Source organism: Pectinophora gossypiella, chromosome 24 (genome assembly GCF_024362695.1).
Source record: "Pectinophora gossypiella chromosome 24, ilPecGoss1.1, whole genome shotgun sequence".
Classification (NCBI taxonomy): domain Eukaryota; kingdom Metazoa; phylum Arthropoda; class Insecta; order Lepidoptera; family Gelechiidae; genus Pectinophora; species Pectinophora gossypiella.
The window spans coordinates 10092893-10118160 of NC_065427.1; the positions used below are offsets into that span (position 1 = coordinate 10092893).

The window sequence follows — 25268 nt, forward strand, 5'->3', positions numbered from 1 at the left end:
CATCCTATGACCGGCCTTTGCGAAAGTTGCTTAACTTCAACAATCGCAGACCGAGCGCGTTTACCGCTGCGCCACCGAGCTCCTCGAGGAGGCTTCAATCACCTATAATAGTGTATTCTTCTTCTTATCGTGTCGATGGCAAACTAAATTGTATCGGCCCAAAACTTGGCAACAAGTATGGCGCTATCTGCAGTGTATTGGTTTTATACAAATAAAGTATTTTGTATTTTTTGTATTTTGTAAGTTTTACTTTATTTCAAGTTGTAATCACTTAAAGTAATTGCTCACGCTCATAATACTATAAATAGAAATGGTAATAACATAACGCTCACGACTTTATCCGTGGTAGCCCAGTTGGTAGAACGCTTGACTCTCAATTTGAAGTCGCAGGTTCGAATCCTAAACCAAATTTCTAATTTGTTTCCGAATTCATGTTTGGATCATAAATGATCACGTGAAGGAAAACATCGTGAGGAAACCCACATTCCCGAGAAATGCATTTTCAATGTGACCTAACCTGTATTGGGCTGGTTTTCACTTCGCGGGTTGGAAGGTCAGACAGGCAGTCGCTTCTGTAAAAAACCGGACCTGTCAAATCTTCAGGTTAGGTATGCAGACTCTGGGAAAAACGCTACATAGATGATGATGATGCCGCTCACGACTATATTTCAATAGTGACTAGAGGTACATCCATCGCAAGATGAAGTAAGAACCTGAGGTTTCTGTTAGAAAGAAGAAAGCAAGAAAGACCGTGATAGGTGAGCCATATCGCCGTCTATAATGGTCGAGCCAACAGTGTTAATAAAAACTACACTTAAGATAAATTAATAACTCATTACTCAGTGCGGAGGAGCTCGGTGGCGCAGCGGTAAACGCGCTCGGTCTGCGATTATTGAAGTTAAGCAACTTTCGCAAAGGCCAGTCATAGGATGGGTGACCATAAAAAAAAAGTTTCCATCTCGAGCTCCTCCGTGCTTCGGAAGGCACGTTAAGCCGTTGGTCCCGGCTGCATTAGCAGTCGTTAATAACCATCAATCCGCACTGGGCCCACGTGATGGTTTAAGGCCCGATCTCCCTATCCATCCATAGGGAAGGCCCGTGCCCCAGCAGTGGGGACGTTAATGGGCTGTTGATGATGATGACTCAGTGCGGCACTGTTCCCCAAACTATTAGCATTCCCCATTCTTGTCTATCAAGGAAAGATGCAGGATCTGACAGGAACGGGTACACCTCCCAAAACCATTTGTTTCGCCGTCCGAGAGACCTCCGCCGGGTCTTGATTTGCCTTGGCTTACCTGGATGTCTCTAAATAGACTTCGGACTCAGGTGGGCCGAAGTAAGGACAATTTGTTCAGGTGGGGTTTCACGGATGGCTCGGACTTAAAGTGCAAGTGCGGCACTGTTCCCTAAACCATAGAACATCTTACATCGTGTCCTGCGTGCCCGAACACCTGCACGCAGGAGGATCTGATGAGCGCTGCAGATAGCGCCATACTTGTTGCCAAGTTTTGGGCCGATACTATTTAGTTTGCCATCGACACGATAAGAAGAATAACTCATTGGTGCAAGTCCAGAACCGGGCCAGCGCTCCACGATTGAGAAGCAACTCGTACTCCGGACCACAGTGACTGTTCAAGTAATCAATTGTATTTAACGGTAATAATAATCACTGCACTCCACTTTCAGGGGAATTATGTTGTGAATTTAATGGTGCATTTTATTACTGAACTGGGGGGTTATAAAGGCCACATCGAAACGATCCATCTAAGAAAGCAATATTGCTATTTAACATTTGTTTGCATTGCGCACTTACTTTTGACTTTATCTTATTTTATATGCGCAAATGTCAATTTGCAATATTGCTTTTTTAGATGAATTATTTCGAAGTGGACTATTTAATTTTGACCACAAAACAAAAAAGTTTTCATCTCGAGCTCCTCCGTGCTTCGGAAGGCACGTTAAGCCGTTGGTCCCGGCTGCATTAGCAGTCGTTAATAACCATCAATCCGCACTGGGCCCGCGTGGTGGTTTAAGGCCCGATCTCCCTATCCATCCATAGGGAAGGCCCGTGCCCCAGCAGTGGGGACGTTAATGGGCTGGTGATGATGACTATTTAACCCCCCCCCCGGTTCAGTAATAAAATACACCATTAAATTCACAACATAATTAAAAAAATTACACACGTATTACTAAGTGACAGATAAAAAAAACTATGTTTATATTACTCATAATTAGTGGTTTGGTGTTAACGACTTTAAAATAATGACATACATAATTGGGTTAGAGATTAGGTAAGCATATATGTACAATTGAATATTAATTGGCATCTTTTTAGGGTTCTTTACCCAAAGGGTAAAATATTGCATATGAATATTGGTAGGGGCAAATATTGAGAGTTATTGAGGACAGGCAAAACGATTGGATACTTAACGAGACACGACGAATTTATTAAAAACATCATAGAAGGGAAGCTACAAGGAAAGAAAAGAAAGAAAGAAGAAAGAAAGAAAAAATGTTTATTCGACATACTTATTGTTTTAACATAATTAACATAAAATAATACAGTTATGAATGTATGCCGAAACGGTTCCACCTCAGCATAATGCCATAGCCTAGACTATGACGCTGGTTTTCAGTTGAAACCGGTAAAGTAATCAGGTAACACGTTAAACAAAAAATGGACGCAAAGTCGAAGAAAAGAGAGGAAGGGGAAGACCAAGAAGAGCTTACATGGAACAGATTAAAGAGGTGAACGTCGTATCTTAAAAGGAAGTGAAGGAATTGGTCTTTGATAGACAAGAACGGGGAATGCTACATAGACAAGATTGTGGCTCTTTAATTAGTGATGATGACCCAAAAATTCAAAAAAAAAAAAAAAAAAAAAAATCGGGATACAATTACTAAAACTTCGCCGTCTGTCTGTAGTGTGTACGGTCACGAGCATTAATATGTATACACTTTGGTACCATGTCACATTAACTTTTTTGACAAATTGAACTATAAGTCTCACTAAATGTAAAATATGTTAGTGCGACAGAGTCCTAAAGTGGGTACATTAGATTGCTCATGACTGTACCTCCCACACCTATATTTTATATGCAAGTGCTCTATATCTCTCTATGTTATATACCACATTAACAGGCAGACAATAAACGCCCGTCTCAGAAGTGACACCTCTCTTATTTAACTCCTCAACTCCGGCGTCCCACAGTGCAGTCTGTCTGTTCGTCTGTCACCAGGATGTACCTCAAGAACCGCGATAGCTGAACATTGCGAGTGTGGAGTATCACCACAAACTATGGCTCACCTTTTGTGCTGTCCTAAGTGCCCTAACACCTGCACTATTGAAGACCTGTACGAAGCCACTGACAATGCCGTAAGCGTGGCCCATTATTGGTCAGCAAAAATTTAGCTTCGATCGCCATCGACTCGCAAAGAAGAAGAAGCTGAACATTTGTAATTTTCACAAATTATATATTTCTATTGCCGATATAACAACAAATACTACAAACAAAATAAAATAAATATTTAAAGGGGCTCCCATACAAGAAACGCGATTTTTTTCAATTGGTACGGAACACTTCGTCCGCTATTCCGACTCGCACTTGGCCGGCTTTTTCTTTACATGTTATTTGGGTATGTTTTTTAATGGAAAAATAGGCAAGCATTTCAGCAATCTCACGTGTACTGCCTGTGTAATGTGTGTGTGTGTGTGTGTGTGTAACGGTAGGTTCCATGCTGGACTGGGAGCCAATAAATAAACATAGAACACATTCAGCTGCTTACCTTCCCGGGCGTGTCGTAAAATCCGACAGAAGGAATTGTGTCCTTCCTAACATGATGGACTAATGTTATAGGCGACAGGATCCCTTGTCACCTTGTTTGTCAAATTCATCAAATTCAAAGAAATCTAATTGGATCTTAGGACTTCATATCAATAGTGGCTGCAAGTGTCTATGATTATCTATGGCCCTGCTCGCCCCATTAGGGATAACCGGCGCGAGTTGACGTACCTATTTACATAAGGGAATATAGTAGTGAACAAGTGAACTTTTGTTTATTTTAGATATAGAACATAAAAATTTAATAAAAAAAATCTACCTAATTATAAATTAATTTATGAGGTTGGTAATACAAATCTCAAAGGTGAGGACAAAAAGAAAACAGACAGTACAGGTAAGCTTATTTCTAAGCAAAGATTCACTTTTATTTAAATAATATACTTCCTAAATAATTTTACTTAATTATTAATTATAAGACTTATAAGTGGACCCGATTCCTGCAGACACCTAATTTTATTTTAAGTTACACCTGCCATTGTCTTATCCGCCAAAAAGGAAAGGGATGGATGATTGAGAACTGTTAATTTTAGAAGCAAATTAAATAGGCATCTCGCTAATATGCAATCTGTTTGGAGTGTGATGTCAACTTAATTCTGCCGGGTTATTGGGCAATATAAAATTGGAAGGGTTTGTTCAATTTCTGCCTAAAATTTATGTGTGTTCCATATATTTTATGCCTGTCGATTGCTCGTCGAAAATGACAGGTATTACTTAAAAAAATTTGATGGTGTGTACCAAGCACCAGTTTTTATACAAGATACCTACCTACTGTGTTGTTAAGTTTAGAACTTGATGTTCTCTGGTTGTTATTGTGGTGTCATTAGTAGTTATATGGGTCATTCTTCTTTTTTATCGACAATAAGAAGTCATTTTCTCGTTATATCGGATTTAACATCTTTCATTATAACGGCAATAAATATTTAAAAAACATCATATAGAGATGTGTCTGTAGAGGAGTATTTAGTGTTTCTCTTTATCTTGGTAATATACTGTTCCTTGCAGGCGCATTGCAAAATATATTGTGACAGAGTGGCCCTTTTCATCGGAGACAGCATTTCGATTTACCACTCTGTCACAGAATTTTGTGAAAAACAACCAAGCTACGTTAATCACTAATCGAGGAACCGATTAGTATTTCGCTAGTATTTTAAGTATAATAAGATAACTATATTTTTGGACAATGGAAAGATTAAATAAAATTCTAAAACATGCTATGTTATAGCAGAGCGAAGGACAGATCATTGTCGATAAAAAAGAAGAACAACCCATATATTAATATGTTTTATTATTTTTTATTGTGGTTTCCTTTTTTTAAAAATTAATAATATATATACATATATAAAAAAATATAATAATATATGTTATTTTTAAGTAAATATTTTGTCTATGGTGTAAATAAATATTATTTATTTATTTCTTTAGACATTCTGTAAAATGATGAAAGTAAATAAATAGTTCAGAGATCAAAAGAATAATAATAGACAATAGTAAACTAACTGTCGTATTGTATGTAGGTGTTAAATATTAAACAGAGCAACATGTCAGTTAGTGTGTGTTTATAAATAATACAATCAGAAGTACAAACAAGCCCAAACAAGAAATAAAAAGAAAGGAATTAATTTACTTCATTGATAACAATGTGATAACAAATTCTATGTTTGTATAGTGTATGTGTGTGGAACCGTTCTAGAACTAGTTTACACACAGGCGAAAACATTTGAAATGTATAATTATTAATTAGAATTACAACACTACCGCAGTATCGCGCGTATGGTGCACGAACTCGTGATTTGAAATTATACTTATAAATCTACTGGATTGAACTGTTACCTACATCGCGAGTGACGTAAAGGCGTCTGCAACCCCACAACATGAAAACCCCGACCGCACCGGTACAGTTAGACGTATTTTCTCGAAAGTAGAAAGTTTTGCAAAACTTATCACTAAACTTCTAAACTTTAAAAATAACTCACCAACGTATTCTGGTACCCCAACCCGAGCTCCTCGTCCGACCCCTCTTCTTTATTCTGCATTTGCTTCATTTTAAATGTAAAAGTTCAACACTTTTCACACAGAAAACTGGTATATTTACTAAAACAATACTAACGAAACCTCACTTCGCGCGATTTGACTTTATAACTTTTTTCTAAGCCGCGGCATTGGGTCAGAGTGTCCGTCTGTGGTCAGCCATATCCTCGCCGACCCACCGACCGGTAGACCGTAATAAGATAATTTGTAATTGAATAAACGCGATTTCATGCAAATTGCTCCGCAGCGGAAACGATCACACACGTTCAAATATCACGTCACGAAGTGACCAACTGACGTTTGTCAAACGTTGACAGTGACAGTACGCGGTGCATTCGAAAGTTACGCAATCGCGACCCTGAACTTGAACTTTCTTATCTTTTTGCCTCGTTGGTAAAGTTATTCAAGTATTGCACTCGCTAAGAACTGTAAGTGAATTATAAATTGACTTTTTATTTGTAGTACCTACTCAATTTCGTGGTTCAAATTGAACTCTAAATATAAATAGATTCATAAAATAAAATACGCGGCACGCATTCGTCGCAAGATTCAGAACGCGACTAACATATGATTGGCATTGGCAACGTTTCGTTCTGCCTGTTTGTTTATTATTTTATGATTATTTTATCCGTCCTTGATAATAAGAGGTTTATCATCTCTTTTATCGTAATTTGCTATTATCATGTGACTAAATATTTGCTCGGTTGTGAGATGATTGCAGATTAAAGTACAGAGAGCGGACACAGTTGTTGTAAAAAGGTTAAACAAAAGATATCAAGTCCATTGTTGGCGAGTTGTTTGGTCAGATTAGTCACACAATTAATACATCTTCGCACATGGGCTAAGTTGAACTTAACAGAGGTACAGGCGTTTACACAGGCATTATGCTGATTGTTAAGTTTTTCATGGACATCTCAGTCTTCTTATCGTGTGGGTTGTGAGGTGGAATACCAACCTCATCAACCCCGGTGTCAGGGTTATTATTGAGCCGCCAAAGGCCCCTGACATGACTCTTATAACGACTACGTACTTACATCAGTATGTAGTAACTGGGAGCAACGGCTTAACGTGCCTTCCGAAGCACGGATCATCTTACTTTCGGACAATCAGGTGATCAGCCTGTAATGTCCTAAACAAACTAGGGATCACAAAGTTATTTTTGTAATATGTCCCCACCAATCGATCCCTGGACTCCGGGTCGAGAGCCCAACGCACAACCCACACGATAGAAGAAGAAGACTGCCTATACATACCTACACCATCAACATAAACATACTGTATTGGAATTCCATTTGTTTCGATCCTGACACACTTCTCTTCCTCGACATTCATCACCCACAGCCTACACCTATGAGAAATAGGCGTGATCGTCTCTAATATATTTTTTATTATGAATTACATACATACATAAACTCACGCCCGTAATCCCTAATGGGGTGGGCAGAGCCACAAGTAATGAACCTTATGGTGATAAGGGATCAGCCTATCGCCCATAACATTAGTCCATCATGTTAGAGGACACAATCCCTCTGTCGGTTTTTACGACATGCCCGGGAAGACAAGCAGCTGAACGTGTTCTACTCGTATGTTTTTTATTTGCTCCCAGAACAGCATAGAAGCAATTTTATGAATTAGAATATAGAATTTTGAATTTGAATATACAAATGGCCAGTAGTGATACGAGTTCCCGGTCAAGTAGTTAATGCCATTTCTGGCAAATCTACAATAAGTCACGTCAAAAATAGGAACTGAACACGTGGTCAGTATTTACTATAAGTAAATATAAATAGTAGTTTTAGGGTTCGGTACACAAAGTGTAAAATCAGGATGCTATTACTAAGACTTCGCTGTCTGTCGGTCTGTATCTGAAGAACTGACTAGGCTGCACATGTGAAATTTTCACAAATTATAACAAAATATACTAAAAACGGGGCTCCCATACAACAAACGCGACTTTTGTGCTGTTTTTCTCGATGTCATTTCTGTTTTTGACGTGACTTATTGTATATTTGCCGCAGATGGCATGAACTACTTGGCCGAACAAATGGGAAGCGCTGAAGGCTCTCACCCGGTACAAGGTCGTTCTTCTTTTTTATCGACAATGATCTGTCCTTCGCTCTGCTATGTCTCTGCTGTTTTAGAATTTTATTTAATCTTTCCATTGTCCAAAAATATAGTTATCTTATTATACTTAAAATACTAGCGAAATACTAATCGGTTCCTCGATTAGTGATTAACGTAGCTTGGTTGTTTTTCACAAAATTCTGTGACAGAGTGGTAAATCGAAATGCTGTCTCCGATGAAAAGGGCCACTCTGTCACAATATATTTTGCAATGCGCCTGCAAGGAACAGTATATTACCAAGATAAAGAGAAACACTAAATACTCCTCTACAGACACATCTCTATATGATGTTTTTTTAAATATTTATTGCCGTTATAATGAAAGATGTTAAATCCGATATAACGAGAAAATGACTTCTTATTGTCGATAAAAAAGAAGAATGACCCTACAACGTTTAAGACAACAGGACGGAGGATGCCCAGTTGGGCGCGAACCTCGGCTCAGGGCGTCGTCTGAGAGGAAAACTGTTTGAAAGAATTAATCGATCCTAGTCGGTCGATAGCGATAAAGGCTGATTGAGGGAAATCATCAAAAATATTTTTTTTTTTGTTTTGGTTTTCCCCGAAGGGTAAGGCAAAGGGAACTATGCCCATACAGCCATGTCTGACGTATTTTTTTCTTGATGATTAATGAAATTATGAAAGGTGATGATGATGAAACCTAAGCCCCCACCGTCGGAGTAGACTCCTACTCCGAACCCCAAACGAATTAACTCAAAAGTCCGCATAAACTTTTGAGTTATGAAGCGGCTTCCTGACACGAAGCGAAAATAGACAGATACACTTTGTTTATTGAATACTCCAATATAATAACACTCGCGAATGTCTTCCGACTAACTTAATGCGATCATTAACCACAAAACACCACTTCGTGTTAATTATTTAGATTACTCAATGAAGAAAGCAACTGTCCCGTTCCCGTTTCCCGCCAAAAAGCCTCATCAAAAATAAATATTTGCGAGTAAAAAAAAAAAAATTTTGCTCGATACCAAAAAGGTTTTAATATTTTTTTTGCACTTACTGTTGTTTACCTTGTTAAGCACGGACTCCTTGGTGCTTGTCGCTGAGTAGTGTTTTGATATTTGTGACGTGAAGAGCTTTTTGCCGGGAACGAATGACATGGTTGCATCTTTACTGAATAATCTAAATAATTAATACGAAGTGAGGTTTTGTCGTTAATGATTGTAATAATAATAAAACACTTCACGCACAAGAAAAAGAAGAGATTTAATGATCGAATTAAGTTAGTCGGAAAACATTCGCGATAGTGTTATTATATCGGAATATTAAATAAACAAAGTGAACTTACTTATCTGACGGCGCATCCTACTGCGTCGGGACGAAGTTGGAATAGAGTGTTCGACAGCCGACACTCTAGCGAAGCGTCGTGTCTCTGGCAGCACTACGCCATCTTGTTTATGACTTTTTGAGCTAGCGCGCCAAGATTTGCGACGAATCGCTAAATTCCTGTGTGATTATTGTGATTTTAATTAGAATTTGTGAACTGTTGTGTTATTGCAGTTAAGGATTAGTTGTCGGTGTAATTAACTTTGTAATGTTATTGGATTACCTAAATTGAATTTTTATTACATTATATAGAGTTGAAGTGTTTCTTGAAGTTATCGTTTTATTCAGTGTCTAAACTTTATTTAAATTACTTGGATCGAGATGTGTGATAGTGAAGGCCCCTCTGAACTCATATCAGAAGTGGGATCTGAACAACACGAACAACAAGCTAAACACCCGGACCGTGATAAACTCACCGAATTTTCGACCAATATGGAGGCCATGTTAGCGCGAGTTTTAATGATGGCGCAAACTCAAAATGTTGTAAGTACTAACACGCCAAAGCTTATTGAATTCAATCCTGATGACCCAGAAGCTGATATAGAGGGATGGTGTAAACTCACTGAAGTAATAGTGCAGAAGAAACGCCTCGAAGGAATAGATTTGCTCATGGCTCTTACTAATGCGCTTAAAGGGCGTGCTGCTTCTTGTTTGACTAAATTGAATCTGAATGAATTAACCTGGGACGCTGTGAAACATAGCTTGTTAGCCAAATTATCTAAGCCTAAGCTCATTCAAGACCACTTTGATGATATTCTCAGATTTCAAATTAGAAATAAAGAAACTGCAACAGAATCTGCACTCCGTCTGTGGAACATGATTGAACAAGTTCCAAATATGGATTTGTCTGAAGAAGTATTAACTGCATTTGTTGTATCACTGCTGTGTCAAAAAGATAACTTGTTACGTAGAGAGCTAACTGCACATGTAATAACTACCCGAGCCCAATTATTCAGAATTCTCGGTGGTGTTATTCTAAAACGAAGACTGGATGTTACCGATGGATATCAAGAGCCAGAATCAAAGCGATCTCGTATTGCAGAGACAAGATTTCCTGGAAACTGCCATTATTGCGGGATATCTGGACATAGACAGTTCGAGTGTAGAAAGCGTAGAGAAGAACTTGGAATGTCTAAACCAAAAGACAATTGAAACATGACCCGTCGTCAGGACAAAACAAATGCTGTGTCCTGTTATGCATGTGGAAAACCAGGCCACATAGCACCTGCGTGTCCTGATAAGAAGAGCGGTGGTGGGACAGCGACAAAGGACATTAACCTTTGCGAGCATCGCCCGTCCAGAGCTACATTCATGACATCTTCCGGTGAGCAAATTCCTTTTTTATTTGACAGTGGTTCATCTTGTTCAATTATAAAAGAAAGCTTATTTGACAAGTTTCAGGGTACTGTGCGTAATAATCTTGTTTTTCTTACTGGTATTGGTGGGGGTGATAGAGGTATAGAATGTACTTCACAGATATTGAGCACGGTTAAAATTGAGGATATTTCTGTTACTTTGAACTTCCATATCGTTCCTGATGATGCCATTTCGGAGTCAGTAATAATCGGTCGAGACATTTTAGATGAAGGTATAAGCGTGAAAATTGAAAATAATAATTTAATTTTTACTACCAAAGAACAAACCAATTTTTGCAATTTAGAATCAGCGGTTCTAGATTTTTCCCAAATTGATACTGATTTACAAGGCGAGGACAAAACAACACTTCTAAAATTGCTTAGTAAATATGCCGAATATTTTACCGAGGGTATTCCTGTTAGGAGGGTTAAGACAGGTAGTTTGGAAATTAATCTGATAGATCCTCACAAAACAGTTCAACGACGCCCATATCGATTAGCACCAGTTGAAAAACAGATAGTTCGTGAAAAGGTCCAAGAGCTCTTAGATGCGGGAGTCATTCGGGAAAGCTCTTCGCCCTTTGCTAGCCCGATAGTTTTGGTAAAGAAAAAGAACAATACCGACCGAATGTGTGTTGACTATCGTGAGCTTAGTTCAAATACTCGACCCGAGCATCACCCATTGCCTCGCATAGAGGAGCAGATAGACCAACTTGCTGGTGCTAACTATTTTACGGCATTAGACATGGCGTCCGGATTCCATCAGATCCCGATTCATCCGGACTCTGTTGAAAAAACTGCATTCGTAACTCCGGAAGGACAATACGAGTACCTAGCAATGCCCTTCGGGTTACGAAATGCGCCATCTGTTTACCAACGATCCATTACTAAAGCCATACATCACCTCGATAGAAAGCCTTTAATTTATATGGACGATGTCTTGTGTCACTCTTCTGACATCTCCCAGGGATTGCAAAGTTTGGACGATGTCTTAAAAGCTTTGACCGAAGCCGGCTTCACATTAAACCTGCGAAAATGTAAATTTATGAAGCAAAAGATAGACTATTTAGGCTATTCAATTCAGTTTGGAGAAGTTAGACCAAATTCTCTGAAAATTCAGGCACTTGTAGATGCACCACCACCGAAGACAGCAACAAATGTTCGTCAATTTCTCGGCCTTGCCTCCTATTTTAGAAAATTTATACCAGGATTTACAAAAATCGTTGGACCATTGTATCCGTTAACGAAATTGAAAGGACCAATCAAATGGACTGATAAACACGAAGATATCCGTAACACCATAGTAAGCATATTGACATCCAAGCCAGTACTTACTATTTTTGACCCGGAACTGCCCGTCGAATTACATACTGACGCCAGTTCCGAGGGTTATGGGGCAATACTCTTACAAAAGAAAAATGGCTTACCTCACGTTGTGGAATACTACAGTCGGCGAACGTCCGAAGCTGAATCACGATACCACTCGTACGAGCTGGAGACGATGGCAGTCATGCGAGCCGTCGAACATTTTCGACATTATCTTTATGGTAGGTCTTTTACAGTAGTCACGGACTGTAATTCGCTTAAAGCATCGAAATCTAAAGTTGACCTAACCCCACGCGTTCACCGCTGGTGGGCATTTCTTCAAGCCTATGATTTCGACATAATATATCGAGAGGGGCGGGGAATGGAGCACGCTGATTATTTTTCTCGTAATCTCCAGCCTGATGTAAGCCTACCATCCACATCTAAAGATCCTGTTACTAAATCTGTCCAATTTGTTGAATTGCATCAAGATTGGCTCGCCGTTGAACAAAAACGGGATAGTGAAATTCAAGATTTAATTGCAAAACACAATAATAACGAATTTCCTGACTCTGTTGGGCATAGTTACGACGTTAGGGACGGAATTCTATATAGAAAAATAACGCGAAATAAAATGACTTGTTGGTTACCCGTCGTACCCCGTTCACTCATTTGGACATTGATTAACTCTTGACAAATTGTACGAACAGTACTGGTTTCCGCAAATGTCCAAATGTGTGCGAAAATTCATTGATTCGTGTATTATTTGTAAAGCTTCAAAAGGCCCTTCAGGCGCTCAGCCCGTTCAGTTACACTCGATTCCCAAATCACCCGTGCCGTGGCACACTATACATATAGACTTTACGGGGAAACTCAGTGGAAAGAGTGATCGTAAAGAATATTGCTCTGTAATCATAGACGGATTTTCGAAGTATATTTTGTTGGAACATACCACATCCTTAGATTCCAACAGCGCAGTACAAGCTTTAAAGAAAGCCGTTTGCCTGTTTGGCACACCAAAACGCGTGATCGCAGATCAAGGCAGATGTTATGCTAGCGCCGAATTCAAGAAATTCTGCGCTGAGCATAAGATCGACCTTCATTTTATTGCGACAGGGTCTAGCAGGGCTAATGGCCAAGTGGAGCGGGTAATGCGGACGTTAAAAAGCTTACTTACTATTGTCGAAAATGACCCTAACAAAACGTGGCGTGAGGAACTCGGCAATATTCAATTAGCAATCAATAGTACGAAGTCTACCGTTACCAAATACTCACCAACGGAGCTAATGCTAGGTATTCGTGCTCAATCTTTAGGATTATCTAAAATTTCATCAGTAAGCTCTGCTGAACATAATGCCCCTATAGATGTGGATTCTATCCGGGAAAATGCTTCGAATAATATTCAGAAAGCAGCGGCGTCAGATACAAAACGTTTCAATCAGGGTCGTGCCACTATTAGGCCGTATAAAAAAGGTGATTACGTTTTTATTAAAAGTAGTGAACGAAATCAAACCAAATTAGATAGGAAGTTTAGGGGTCCGTTTGTAATAACATCCGTATTAGAAAACGATCGTTACGAATTAAAAAGCATTAACGGCTCACATCGTGTCTACAAATATGCACACGAGAACTTGCGCTCAGTACCCCAGGGACTTGATGGGTTGCTCGAAATTACTACTAGTCTCATGAATGATGAGGAGGCCGAGACGGCGTCGGAAATTGTTGACGATTTACATTCTGTTATTGATCACGAAGATCAGAGAGATCCAATTTGCAACATGTTATGCGAAGATCCTAATACCACCACCGCTCATTCAGACACCCTCACTGCTAATTCAGACACCCTCACTGCTGGGTCAGAGACTCTAAGTGTTTGTTCGGATCCTGAAACGCTAGATGTACAATGTGAGGTTGAAGTTTACACTACTGAGCAAGATTAAAATAGAGGTTGGTATCAAGAGATAAATTGTTGAACCAAAATGTAACCTTGTATATGTTGGATATTGAACTATGGGTTAACGTGGTCGTAAGGATAGTGTCATCCAAGCCAACTCACTGCGGGTTGTTGCAAGGATACACCCATCCGGTCCAGTTAACGAAGTCAAGTGTGTGGTTAACGTGGTCGAAGGGACAGTGTCATCCGAGCCAGCCTATCTTGGGCGGTTGCAAGGATACACCCGTCCGGTCCAGTTAACGTGGTCGAAAGGACAGTGTCATCCGAGGATGCACCCGTCCGGTCCACCGGTATAGCTGGTCAAATGGATGGTGTCGTCCGGTCCAGGCCTGCTTAGGCTGGTCGTAAGGACACACTCGTCCGGTCCAGATTGTTGAGTTACTCATTAAGACAGTGTCGTCCGGTCTAGGTCTATGCAGGCTGGTCGTAAGGACACACTCGCTCAATCCAGATTGAAAAGTTGGTCAAGAGGACAGTGTCGTCCGGGCTATGCCAACGCAGGCTGGTTGTAAGGACACACTCGCTCAGTCCAGGCTGTTGAGTTGCTGGGATGAAACATGCCGTCTGGTCCTTCTATAAAGATGGTCGTTTGGACTCATGCTTTTAATAGTATGCCGACAGTCTGTGTTAACTTGTAAAGTTGCATATTTGTGTTTTATTAGAGGCGATTGGTGTAAATCCTGATCAGCAGGATGGACGAGCGGATCGAACGATGATTTGGGTTTTAAATTGTTCTCAGGACAAGATTAATAGGCGCCCGTGGACGGTCGACAGTCAGTCTGGCCGTGACGGCGCATCCTACTGCGTCGGGACGAAGTTGGAATAGAGTGTTCGACAGCCGACACTCTAGCGAAGCGTCGTGTCTCTGGCAGCACTACGCCATCTTGTTTATGACTTTTTGAGCTAGCGCGCCAAGATTTGCGACGAATCGCTAAATTCCTGTGTGATTATTGTGATTTTAATTAGAATTTGTGAACTGTTGTGTTATTGCAGTTAAGGATTAGTTGTCGGTGTAATTAACTTTGTAATGTTATTGGATTACCTAAATTGAATTTTTATTACATTATATACTTAGAGTTGAAGTGTTTCTTGAAGTTATCGTTTTATTCAGTGTCTAAACTTTATTTAAATTACTTGGATCGAGATGTGTGATAGTGAAGGCCCCTCTGAACTCATATATCTATTTTCGCTTCGTGCCAAGAAGCCGCTTCGTAACTCAAAAGTTTATGCGGACTTTTCAGTTAATTCGTTTGGAGTTCGGAGTAGGAATCCGCTCCGAGAGTGAGGCTTAGGTTTCATCATTCATCGTCATCACCTTTCATCATTTCATTAATCATCATTAAGAATAAAATACATAAGAAATATCTATATTGGCATAGTTCCCTTTGCCTTGCCCCTCGGGGAAAACCAAAACAAAAAAATAATTTATGATCACATTAATACCTAAAAATGTTTAGGCAGAATACAATCCCATAAAACTTCCATAATCAGTTATTATTTCGGTAAAATGGTAGAAGAGCGTGATAGTCAATGGTACGGAACTCTTCGTGCGCGAGTCCAACTCCCACTTGGCTGCTTTATTTATTGTATTTTCACGCTACTTATGTATTTCCTTTATCATAAAATGTACTTAACTATTTTATTCACTGAGTTTGCAATTTTGTGCAACCTTGATCTTGACTGAACGAAGTTTTCTTACGTTGGAAGTATAAAAAACCTATTAAGTAACTCGATCGAATCGATCGTAGAATGTAATGTTTACGTCTAATTTTACATCCATGAAACCGTGATTTCACAATCTGCTTTAGTAAATCGGTACGACTGTCTCCTAGTCAATAGACCAGGGGGGTCTAAATGGCCACATCCAAACAATTCATCTAAGAAAGCATTATTGCAATTTGACATTTGCGCATATAAAAGTAAGTTCGCAATGCAAACAACGAAGCGCCGATTCAAAAATTTAAACTCTTTAATAAGAAGGACAATGGCTGCTTTTCTTTTTAATTTTTTCTTTCTTTACTTTTTTTGGAATTTTTGGCCTGGTTTCAAAGACATTTAGGCCATCTTTCTTGTACTATATTATACTATAATATTATCTATCTAGATCAGGTAATAAAGTTCTTTTTGCGTAAGTTTTGCGACTCATTACTGCCGGGGGGTTTCTTTGAAATATACTACTCTAGGCGCATTCCCACTCGCGTCAGAGTACTGCGGGACAGTAGGCAAGAGGGAAACCACTGCCTTATTTTTCCTTAAATAGCATGGAGAATGCTACACCGAAAAGAGCGTGATTCTTAAATGATATTGAAACGTGATGATGAACTGCCAGGATTTTTTCTAAAGTGGGAACATTTCGGTTTCCGCACTTCATTACTCAAAGGGCAAAGAAAAAAACGACAAACGATGTTCTTTTTTAAAACGACTTGGAAATAAAATACATTTCGAAACAAATCCATATATTTAATATCTTAAATCAATAAGGTACTTCATAATAGTTAATAGTTCATGATAGCCTAGTATACGTAATTATAATTATTTGCTAAATAAACTAACTAATCATTACAATTATGCAAAAGTTATTTCATTACTAAATGTAGATAGTGACATCGTAACTAAAACTTTGAGGGCTGATTCTGAGTTGATATCAAGTAGTTGATAGAAAATAATGAAAAAGAAACCATTAAAATTTTCATGAGTTTTCAGACGAAATTCCACTTGATATTAAATTAACTCAGAAACATGGTCGGAATCTCAGTATTCGTTACGATGTCACTTGTACAGTCATGAGCCATATCATGAGCAACTCCGGCCAAGTAGTTAATGCCATCTGCAGCAAATCTACAATAAGTCAATCACAATCAACCAAACCGCAATCTTTCAATTTTTTTTTTTTTTTTACCTTTTTCCTCACCTTATGGTTGTCTGGAAGAAATCGCTTTAAGCGATAAGGCCGCCATTTGCCATGTACTTAGTTAAGAGACTTTTTGTAATTATTTATTTTTATTTTGGTGCAATAAAGTGTATTTGTATTGTATTGTAAGTAAAAAAAAAAATGAGCAATATCATGTACCCACTTTAGAACTCTGTCGCGCTATCATATTTGTCATTTAATGAGACTTACGGTTTAATTCGTCAAAAAAGTTAATGTGACATGGTTCTAAAGTGTTATACATATCAGTACTCGTGACCATACACCCCATACACATATGGGTGTTAGTGACACCGTAACGGATACTGAGGGGGATGATTTAGACCATTATTTTGAGTTACTATGAAGTGGACTTTTCCGTTGGAAAAGGGTAGAATTGAAAATAGGCAATTTAAAAAAAAACACCTAGAGACTCCCACTTGACATTAATTAACAACGTACAGGACGTTAGTGACACCGTAACGAATACTCAGGGGGATGATTCAGACCATGATTCTGAAGTACTTAATGAAAAAGTCTGTAAATGCAACTTGATATTAACTCGGAATCATATTATTATGTTGAATTATCCCCCTAAGTATTCGTTACGATGTCACTAACACCCTGCATAAGTTCATGACTATATTTCCGAATAGGGTAGTCAGAGGTACATCCATCGCAAGATGAACTAAGTCCCCACACCTCACCGAGCTTTCTGTTAGACCAACTTGATGTGAGCCGTATCGCCGTCTATAATGGTCGAGCCAACTGTGTTAGTGAAAACTGCATTTCAGATACCGAGGTTCGAACCGGAGGCCCCTCGTTTGAGAAGCAAGCTGGTGACACACAGGACCACAGTGAATTGTCTTTTTATAGATAATGATAATGATGTGATCCAGCCGATTTCGACTACGGCGACTGCTTGAACTCCGACGTTCATGTGCTCGCATGTGGCTTATATAGCCAATCTTATTGGAAAAGATCCTCGCACATAGTGGGCATGTGAGTACACCATTTAAATATGCATAATTGATCGCCGTAGGCGGTCGGGCTTTCAATTCATCGCGCTTGGCGTCAATAGATAATACTTACACCATAACATTTTATTTTCATTAAGTACTAAAATCTAATAGTTTTTTTGAACTATGTTATATGTTTTACAATCTAAGTACCTATAATATTACCCAACTTGATACCCCTAGGCTGTTGTTTTAAACTTTGTACAATGCGCTCCCCATTTGTCCGGCCAAGTAGTTAATAGGTACCATCTGCGGCAAATCTACAATAGGTACCTAAGTCACGTCAAAAAAGAAGTCTTTCATAGATAACAATGGAGAGTGCTACACCGACAAGAGCGTGCCTCTAAGGGTGGTAAGTATTAATAAGCTAATCTCAGCTTTGAGACTGCCCTCAAGATCGTGTCAATGTGACAGTTCTCATATAAAAACAGAGACTTGAGCATGATCTTGAGGGCAGTCTCAGTTGAGATTCGTTTCTTAATACCACCCTTAATGTGCCGATGTTGAGATCCTTGGGGGAGGCCTATGCCCAGCAGTAGGCGTCGTACGGCTGATGATGAGCCTGAAAAATCCCTCATTTTAGGCTGCTCTTATACATGTGCCATCTTTCACTTACAATACGCACAAAAAAAAATTGTGGTTGCTCGAATCGACACCATTGTTATAGTAAAACATACCTACCTAATTACAAATATTACAATTATTATTTCGTACGCGCCACCTTTTCTTAAATAGTTATTTCTTTTCATCGTAAATTCGTATTAATTGTTATTATAATTGCTACTATTATACGGGTTGCGTCTCCATAAACTATACTAAGATAACCCTAGCTAAGCTCTTAAAGATAAATTGAAAATACATAGTTTATTTTCTTCAGAAAAGGTAGGTATCAACGGTCAAACCCCGGACACTTCATACAAAACACCTCGTTTAACACAGACACTACATATTGACGTTATCGTACACGCGCATCTGTGTGTGTGACGTCTGACGCCATACGATTGAAGACTAAAGTAAGACCGAGGGGTGAGGTAAACCTAGCTCAGCCGCGGGTGGGGAGCGGAGAGTTGCCGTTCTATATGTAGTATTATTCCTTATTCTATGCTATGATTCTTCAAACGTAACTTGATAAGAATTAACATAAAGTGAATAGGCATTTACTAGGTAAGTGTGTACCATCTTAGGCCACATCGTAACTTACCATAAGGTGAGATTGTGGTCAAACGGAAACCTATTTGTCATCATCATATCCCTAGCGTAAAACCGTTGTTACGGGGTCCGCTTTAACCTAAAAACCTGTGTGATGCTCTGTCGCGGGGCCACCACCTCCAATTCTGATGAAGACGATATAGATTACTGTACGTACCATGTACATAGTGTACGTGAAAAGATTTTATGTGTACGTGCTATAATTAGAAAGAAAACAACAAATTAAAGTGGCTTCGCTGGAGAGCATACTCCCCAGCGGAGCCACTCAGTTTGCATACTTCGAGATGTTTTCTTCCTGTAAATTGAAGTATAGTTTGATGTACGTACTACGTACATAGTGTACGTGAAAAGATTTTATGTGTACGTGCTATAATTAGAAAGAAAACAACAAATTAAAGTGGCTTCGCTGCAGAGCATACTCCTCAGCGGAGCCACTCAGTATGAGTACTTCTAGATGATTTCTCTCTCTAATTTTAAATACAAATTGATGTACGGACGCTGCTTTGAGTGTACGTTTAGAAATAATAGTAAATAGTCTCATGATTTCGTTATAATCTTCGTTATAACTCTGGATCCTATATTCTTGTTTAAATAGTGATGCGCCGAATATTCGGTTGGTATTTGATATCCGGTACCAAAATCGAATATTCGGTATGCTATTTGGGTGTCGTCGCATACGTACAGAATTATATTAATAAAAGAAGGATATTTCTAGGAATCATTACAATCTTAAATAAAACTAGAGTATATACGCATTTCCTGGATAAGCTTGTATTATGTTACTTTTCACTTTTGACTGCAAAAAAATATTTAACACTGGTTTTGAATAAGGGCATCTGTGATCGGTTATGAGAGACTGTAACATAAATATTGTCATCAGTAAGTAATAAAATCATTGTTACTCAAGCTAATAAAAAACATTATTTTATGTTTATTTTTAAAATTAACAATTACTTATATAAAAAATAACGAGTAAACATATATTATTAAATGGGACGGAATGACAATGTCTTGCTTGCCGCAAGAAACTTTGAGGGTCATGTCGTCATAACATTCCCACTTTGCATTACGGCGGCGGCAGTGCTGAGTTACATAATGACCTAATCCTTCTGATTTGTTCCCAACAAACTTTACTACTGCTCCTAATACAAAAAAAATGCCGCAGATGGCATTAACTACTTGACCGGAAACAAAAAACTTGTCTGATGGCAACAATTCAACCAAAAAAAATACGATGTCTGATGTCTGTCAATGTCTGACAAAGTTTTTTGTAAATCCAGTTCAAAAAATATTATATGATTTAATAATTCAAATAGCTTTTCCCTACAATCGAATTTGAATATCCGGTTATTTGAATGATCATTTATTTATAATTCATATTTGCCCATCACTAACTGTGGTTACTGTGACGGATCGGTACGGCACTGACAATTTATGTCAAATCTGTCATAGATACACGGCCGGAAATGTTCATACAAAAAAATTGTACCATAGCGCAAACGTACCGAGTTTAGAAAATGACAGCTACTTCACCCCTCTCCTACTTCATTTCACCCCTCTGCGATCCTCCGCCATCTTGGGACAATCTTAGGTTAGGATATAAACATAGACACAAGGGCAAGCGCTGCCCGCCCGGCGTCCTAACCATACAAAATCCAAAATCAATCATTGTTTCATTGTAAGTAGTTTTGTAATTGTAAGTGATCGAGTGAAGTTTGCGTTGAATAAATTCCGTACTTAGCCTCTCAACTAGAAAACTGTGATATCCATACAGTATGAGTGTAAGATAAGTAAGCGAAAAGACGAAAAGACGCCAGCACAGAAGTCACCAGTTTCCTAAAAGTGAGCTAGGAAGAACTCTAGAAGTGCAGAAGTTACAGTGTTTGTGTGATGACAATTTGCGAAGGCTTAGGACTACTGGGAACAAATTGTATTTGCCATGCGGATTGCACAAAGACATTTTTATTAAAGGTCTCTCAAGATTAACAGTGTTATTATAAACAAAATATTAAAGGGTACAGATGTCTCTAGATTAGAGAGTTTAGAGGAAAGTTTGCCATTAATGCAAAAAAGCATATTTAAAATAATAATAATAAAGCTTTATTTCAGAAAAAAAAACCATAAAATATAAAACAAAATTAAAAAATAAAATGTTATACAAGTAAACTGCAGTCTTTTTTTTATAAACCTTGTCATCAAAATTTAAAGTAATCTAAATAATTTAAAGCTATCACTACTGCCACGCCGTGTCATATCATTATCATGGCAACCCCACAATTATTTTTGCGTGTGGCAATATAATTTTATATGTCAAATCAAGTGTCATACTCTAAATTCTGAGGCTCTTTGTTTTGTATGAGAGACGTTCGTCTGAACTAGGTTCTCTTAGTAGTTTGTGCATAGATAAAAAGTTCTCGCAAGGAGATTGTTTCTTAAAATCTTCAGCGCTTCACGTTTTGTTCATGCCGTCATATACTTATGAATTATTTAATGACGAGATTACAACAAAATTCATGAGTTTATTACTATTCTTTCTTAACGTACACTCAAAGCAGCGTCCGTACATCAATTTGTATTTAAAATTAGGGAAAGAAATAACGTATAAGTACTCATACTGAGTGGCTCCGCTGGGGAGTATGCTCTGCAGCGAAGCCACTTTAATTTGTTGTTTTCTTTCTAATTATAGCACGTACACATAAAATCTTTTCACGTACACTATGTACGTAGTACGTACATCAAACTATACTTCAATTTACAGCAAGAAAACATCTCGAAGTATGCAAACTGAGTGGCTCCGCTGGGGAGTATGCTCTCCAGCGAAGCCACTTTAATTTGTTGTTTTCTTTCTAATTATAGCACGTACACATAAAATCTTTTCACGTACACTATGTACGTAGTACGTACATAAAACTATACTTCAATTTACAGGAAGAAAACATCTCGAAGTACGCAAACTGAGTGGCTCCGCTGGGGAGTATGCTCTCCAGCGAAGCCACTTTAATTTGTTGTTTTCTTTCTAATTATAGCACGTACACATAAAATCTTTTCACGTACACTATGTACATGGTACGTACAGTAATCTATATCGACTTCATCAGAATTGGAGGTGGTGGCCCCGCGACAGAGCATCACACAAAAACCTGACAGATCCGGTTTTTTACCTTCTCTTTTATTATTAAAAAAGAAACTCATTGTTAGAGAGAAGCCGTGGTAGCAGGTTTGAATCCCAGCATGACCTTAAATCATGAATTTTCTGTTATCGACTTATTGGATCATAAATGATTATCACGAGTTCAGCAGAGAAGGAAAACATCGTGAGGAATCTTACATTGCCGAGAAATGCGTTTCGGAGGTACGTGAGGCTGGTTACCATTAGTGGTTGGAAATTTAGACAGGCAGTCGCTTCCGAAAAAAACTGGACCTGTCAAATTTTAGGTTAAATAAGCGGACCTTGTGAGAACGGCATAACAACGCTAGAAGAAAATTTCAAGGGGATGATGGGATGGATTAAATTGAAAGAAAGATGACAGAGAAGAAGGGAATAACGAAATAAACCAAAGCCAGTCAGATGTATTGAGCGAACTGTATCCAGTAGGTGGCGTTGAGCACGGAGAACAAGAGCGGAAAGAACACCCGGGAGAAACGGTCGATGTTGATGGCGCGCATGCGCGCTTTGGCGGCTTCTGCTGCTTCCTGGAACATACAAACACATACATAATTTACCTGTATACATCCCACTCCTGGGCACAGGCGTCCCCTCAATCAACCGGAGGGGGTATGGAGCATTTATGTTTATGCGAAGGAGCTCGGTGGCGCAGCGGTAAACGCGCTCGGTCTGCGATTGTTGAAGTTAAGCAACTTTCGCAAAGGCCGGTCATAGGATGGGTGACCACAAAAAAAAAGTTTTCATCTCGAGCTCCTCCGTGCTTCGGCAGGCACGTTAAGCCGTTGGTCCCGGCTGCATTAGCAGTCGTTAATAACCATCAATCCGCACTGGGCCCGCGTGATGGTTTAAGGCCCGATCTCCCTATCCATCCATAGGGAAGGCCCGTGCCTCAGCAGTGGGGACGTTTATGGGCTGATAATATATATGTTTTTGCATGACGGAAGAGGCGAGTCACAGGGACTGTAACCTGGAACCTGACAGACGGCAGCAGTAACTGTCAGTACTATTCAGAGGCGGAGGACACGAGTCCTAGTACGGCTTTAAAATAGACTACTCTGGGCGTCATTCTACTCGCGTCAGACAGAGTACCTACTGCGGGGCGGAAGGCAAGAGGGAAACCACTGCTCTATTTTTCCTTAAAAAGTAGCATGGAGAATGCTACACCGACAAGAGCGTGGCTCTTAAATTGATGATGATGTTCTTTGTGAGTCTGTCCTTTGTTTGGCTAGGAAATTGCAGACGCAATCATCTGATTCTCTGAAAAAGTAAAGATGATTACGTGTCTCGGAAGGCACGACTAGCCCAAATACCCCGCAGTTGATCAGCGTGGTGGAGTATGCTCCATACACCCTCTGGTTGATTAAAGAATCCAGAGGATCTGCGGGCTTAGCACCGCAAGCGCGCGACTCTTTCTCGCCTCCACATACGTCACCCGTCACTCTCTCACAGTACTGCACAGAATGAAACAGATGATCTCTGTCGCGGCGAGAAAGAGTCGCGTGCTTACGGTGCTAAGCCCGCTGGTTGAAAATCCACTTGATATCAACTCAGAATCGTGGTCTGAATCATCCCCCTCAGTATTCGTTACGATGTCACTAATACCCTATATACAGGGTGCTAGTGACATCGTAACGAATACTCAGAGGGATGATTCAGACCATGATTCTGAGTTAATATCAAGTGGAATTTTCCGTCGCAAAATTCATGTTATTTTTTAGTTTTTTTAAATTATTTTCAATTCTATACTTTTACGATGGAAAATTCCACTTGATATTAACTCAGAATAATCAGCTGAATCATCCCTCTCAGTATTCGTTACGATGTCACTTACACCCCACACAAGTACATACAGTAGCCATACAAGTAGGTATGGGTGTTAGTGACACTGTAACGAATACTGAAGGGGATGATTCAGACCATGATTCTGAGACGATATCAAGTGGAATTTCCTGTCGGAGAAGTCATGAAAATTTTAGACCTTTTTTAAATTATTTTCCGTTCCATACTTTTGCGACGGGAAATTCCACTTGATATCAACTCAGAATCATGGCCTGAATCATCCCTCAAAGATTTCGTTACGATGTCACTAATACCCTATATATATCATAATTATAAAAAGGTTTTTTTTAAATAATAGGTACTTATAGACTCACATTTGACCACAATCTCACCTGATGGTAAGTGACGATGTGGTCTAGGGTGGATAACAACAAACCTAGCAAATGGCCATTCATTCTAGCCTTGAAGACTCCAAGATTTTACAACGAGTTGGAAAGACAGACGACGGCAGACAGTTCCAAACCTTTGCTGTTCGCATCAAAAAGGAAGATTAAACGTTTCGTGCGGATTGGTGGTATATCCACAACATAAGGATGAAATACCTGCCGAAGTCTAGGTGTAGATGGATGGAGACTCTCTACCTTGGGCTTCCCAGCTCCGTCACCAAGCACGATGTTCACCAGACAGTACTCCATTAGGGCCATGAACACAAACCTGAAACATCATTAATTGTTACACTAGCTTTTGCTCGCGGCTTCGCTCGCGTTAAATTCGGGGTAACACGGTTCCCCTTTCCTAATGTACCAATTTTTAGCTTCCTACCTTGACTGTGAAAAGTCCCTTAAATAAAATTTCGCCCCGTCTTTGAAAGGGTTGAGTGCCGATTTCCGTGATTTTTTGTCAGTCACATATAGCCCGCATAACACGCATAATGGGCCATCTTAGAGTCTATGTCGCCGATACTGACCCCGCCGGCGTGGTCGACGATTTCCCTCATTCAGCGCTTATCGCTATCGACCCACTAGGGTTGATTAATTCTTTCAAATATTTTTCCTCTCAGACGACGCCCTGAGCCGAGGTTCGCGCCCAACTGGGCACCCTCAGGCCTGTTGTCTTAAACGTTGTACCGGGTGAGAGCCTTCAGCGCTCCCCATTTATCCGGCCAAGTAGTTAATGCCATCTGCGACAAATCTACAATAAGTCACGTCAAAAAAAAGGGTCTATGCGGAAAAC

The 25268-nt window shown here is 39.4% G+C and overlaps 3 protein-coding genes across 3 annotated transcripts in view; all 3 read right to left on the reverse strand.

Moving 5' to 3' along the window:
- Window positions 1-6397, reverse strand: part of LOC126377721 (chloride channel protein 2) — an 89717-nt gene extending 83320 nt beyond the window's left edge. Inside the window, exon 1 of the mRNA XM_050025511.1 lies at window positions 5816-6397. Coding sequence (XP_049881468.1) covers window positions 5816-5884 — 69 coding nt within the window. The 5' untranslated portion in view covers window positions 5885-6397. The remainder of the gene's footprint in view (window positions 1-5815) is intronic.
- The window catches only part of LOC126377738 (facilitated trehalose transporter Tret1-like), a 214370-nt gene that overhangs the window by 48227 nt on the left and 140875 nt on the right, over window positions 1-25268 (reverse strand). The gene's annotated exons all lie outside the window — the stretch shown is intronic.
- LOC126377752 (glycine receptor subunit alpha-2-like) overlaps window positions 22655-25268 on the reverse strand; it is a 45072-nt gene continuing 42458 nt past the window's right edge. The window contains exons 8-9 of the mRNA XM_050025562.1: window positions 24677-24749; window positions 22655-22783 (exon numbers count right to left, since the gene is read on the reverse strand). Of these exons, the coding sequence (XP_049881519.1) occupies window positions 22655-22783; window positions 24677-24749 (202 nt within the window). The remainder of the gene's footprint in view (window positions 22784-24676; window positions 24750-25268) is intronic.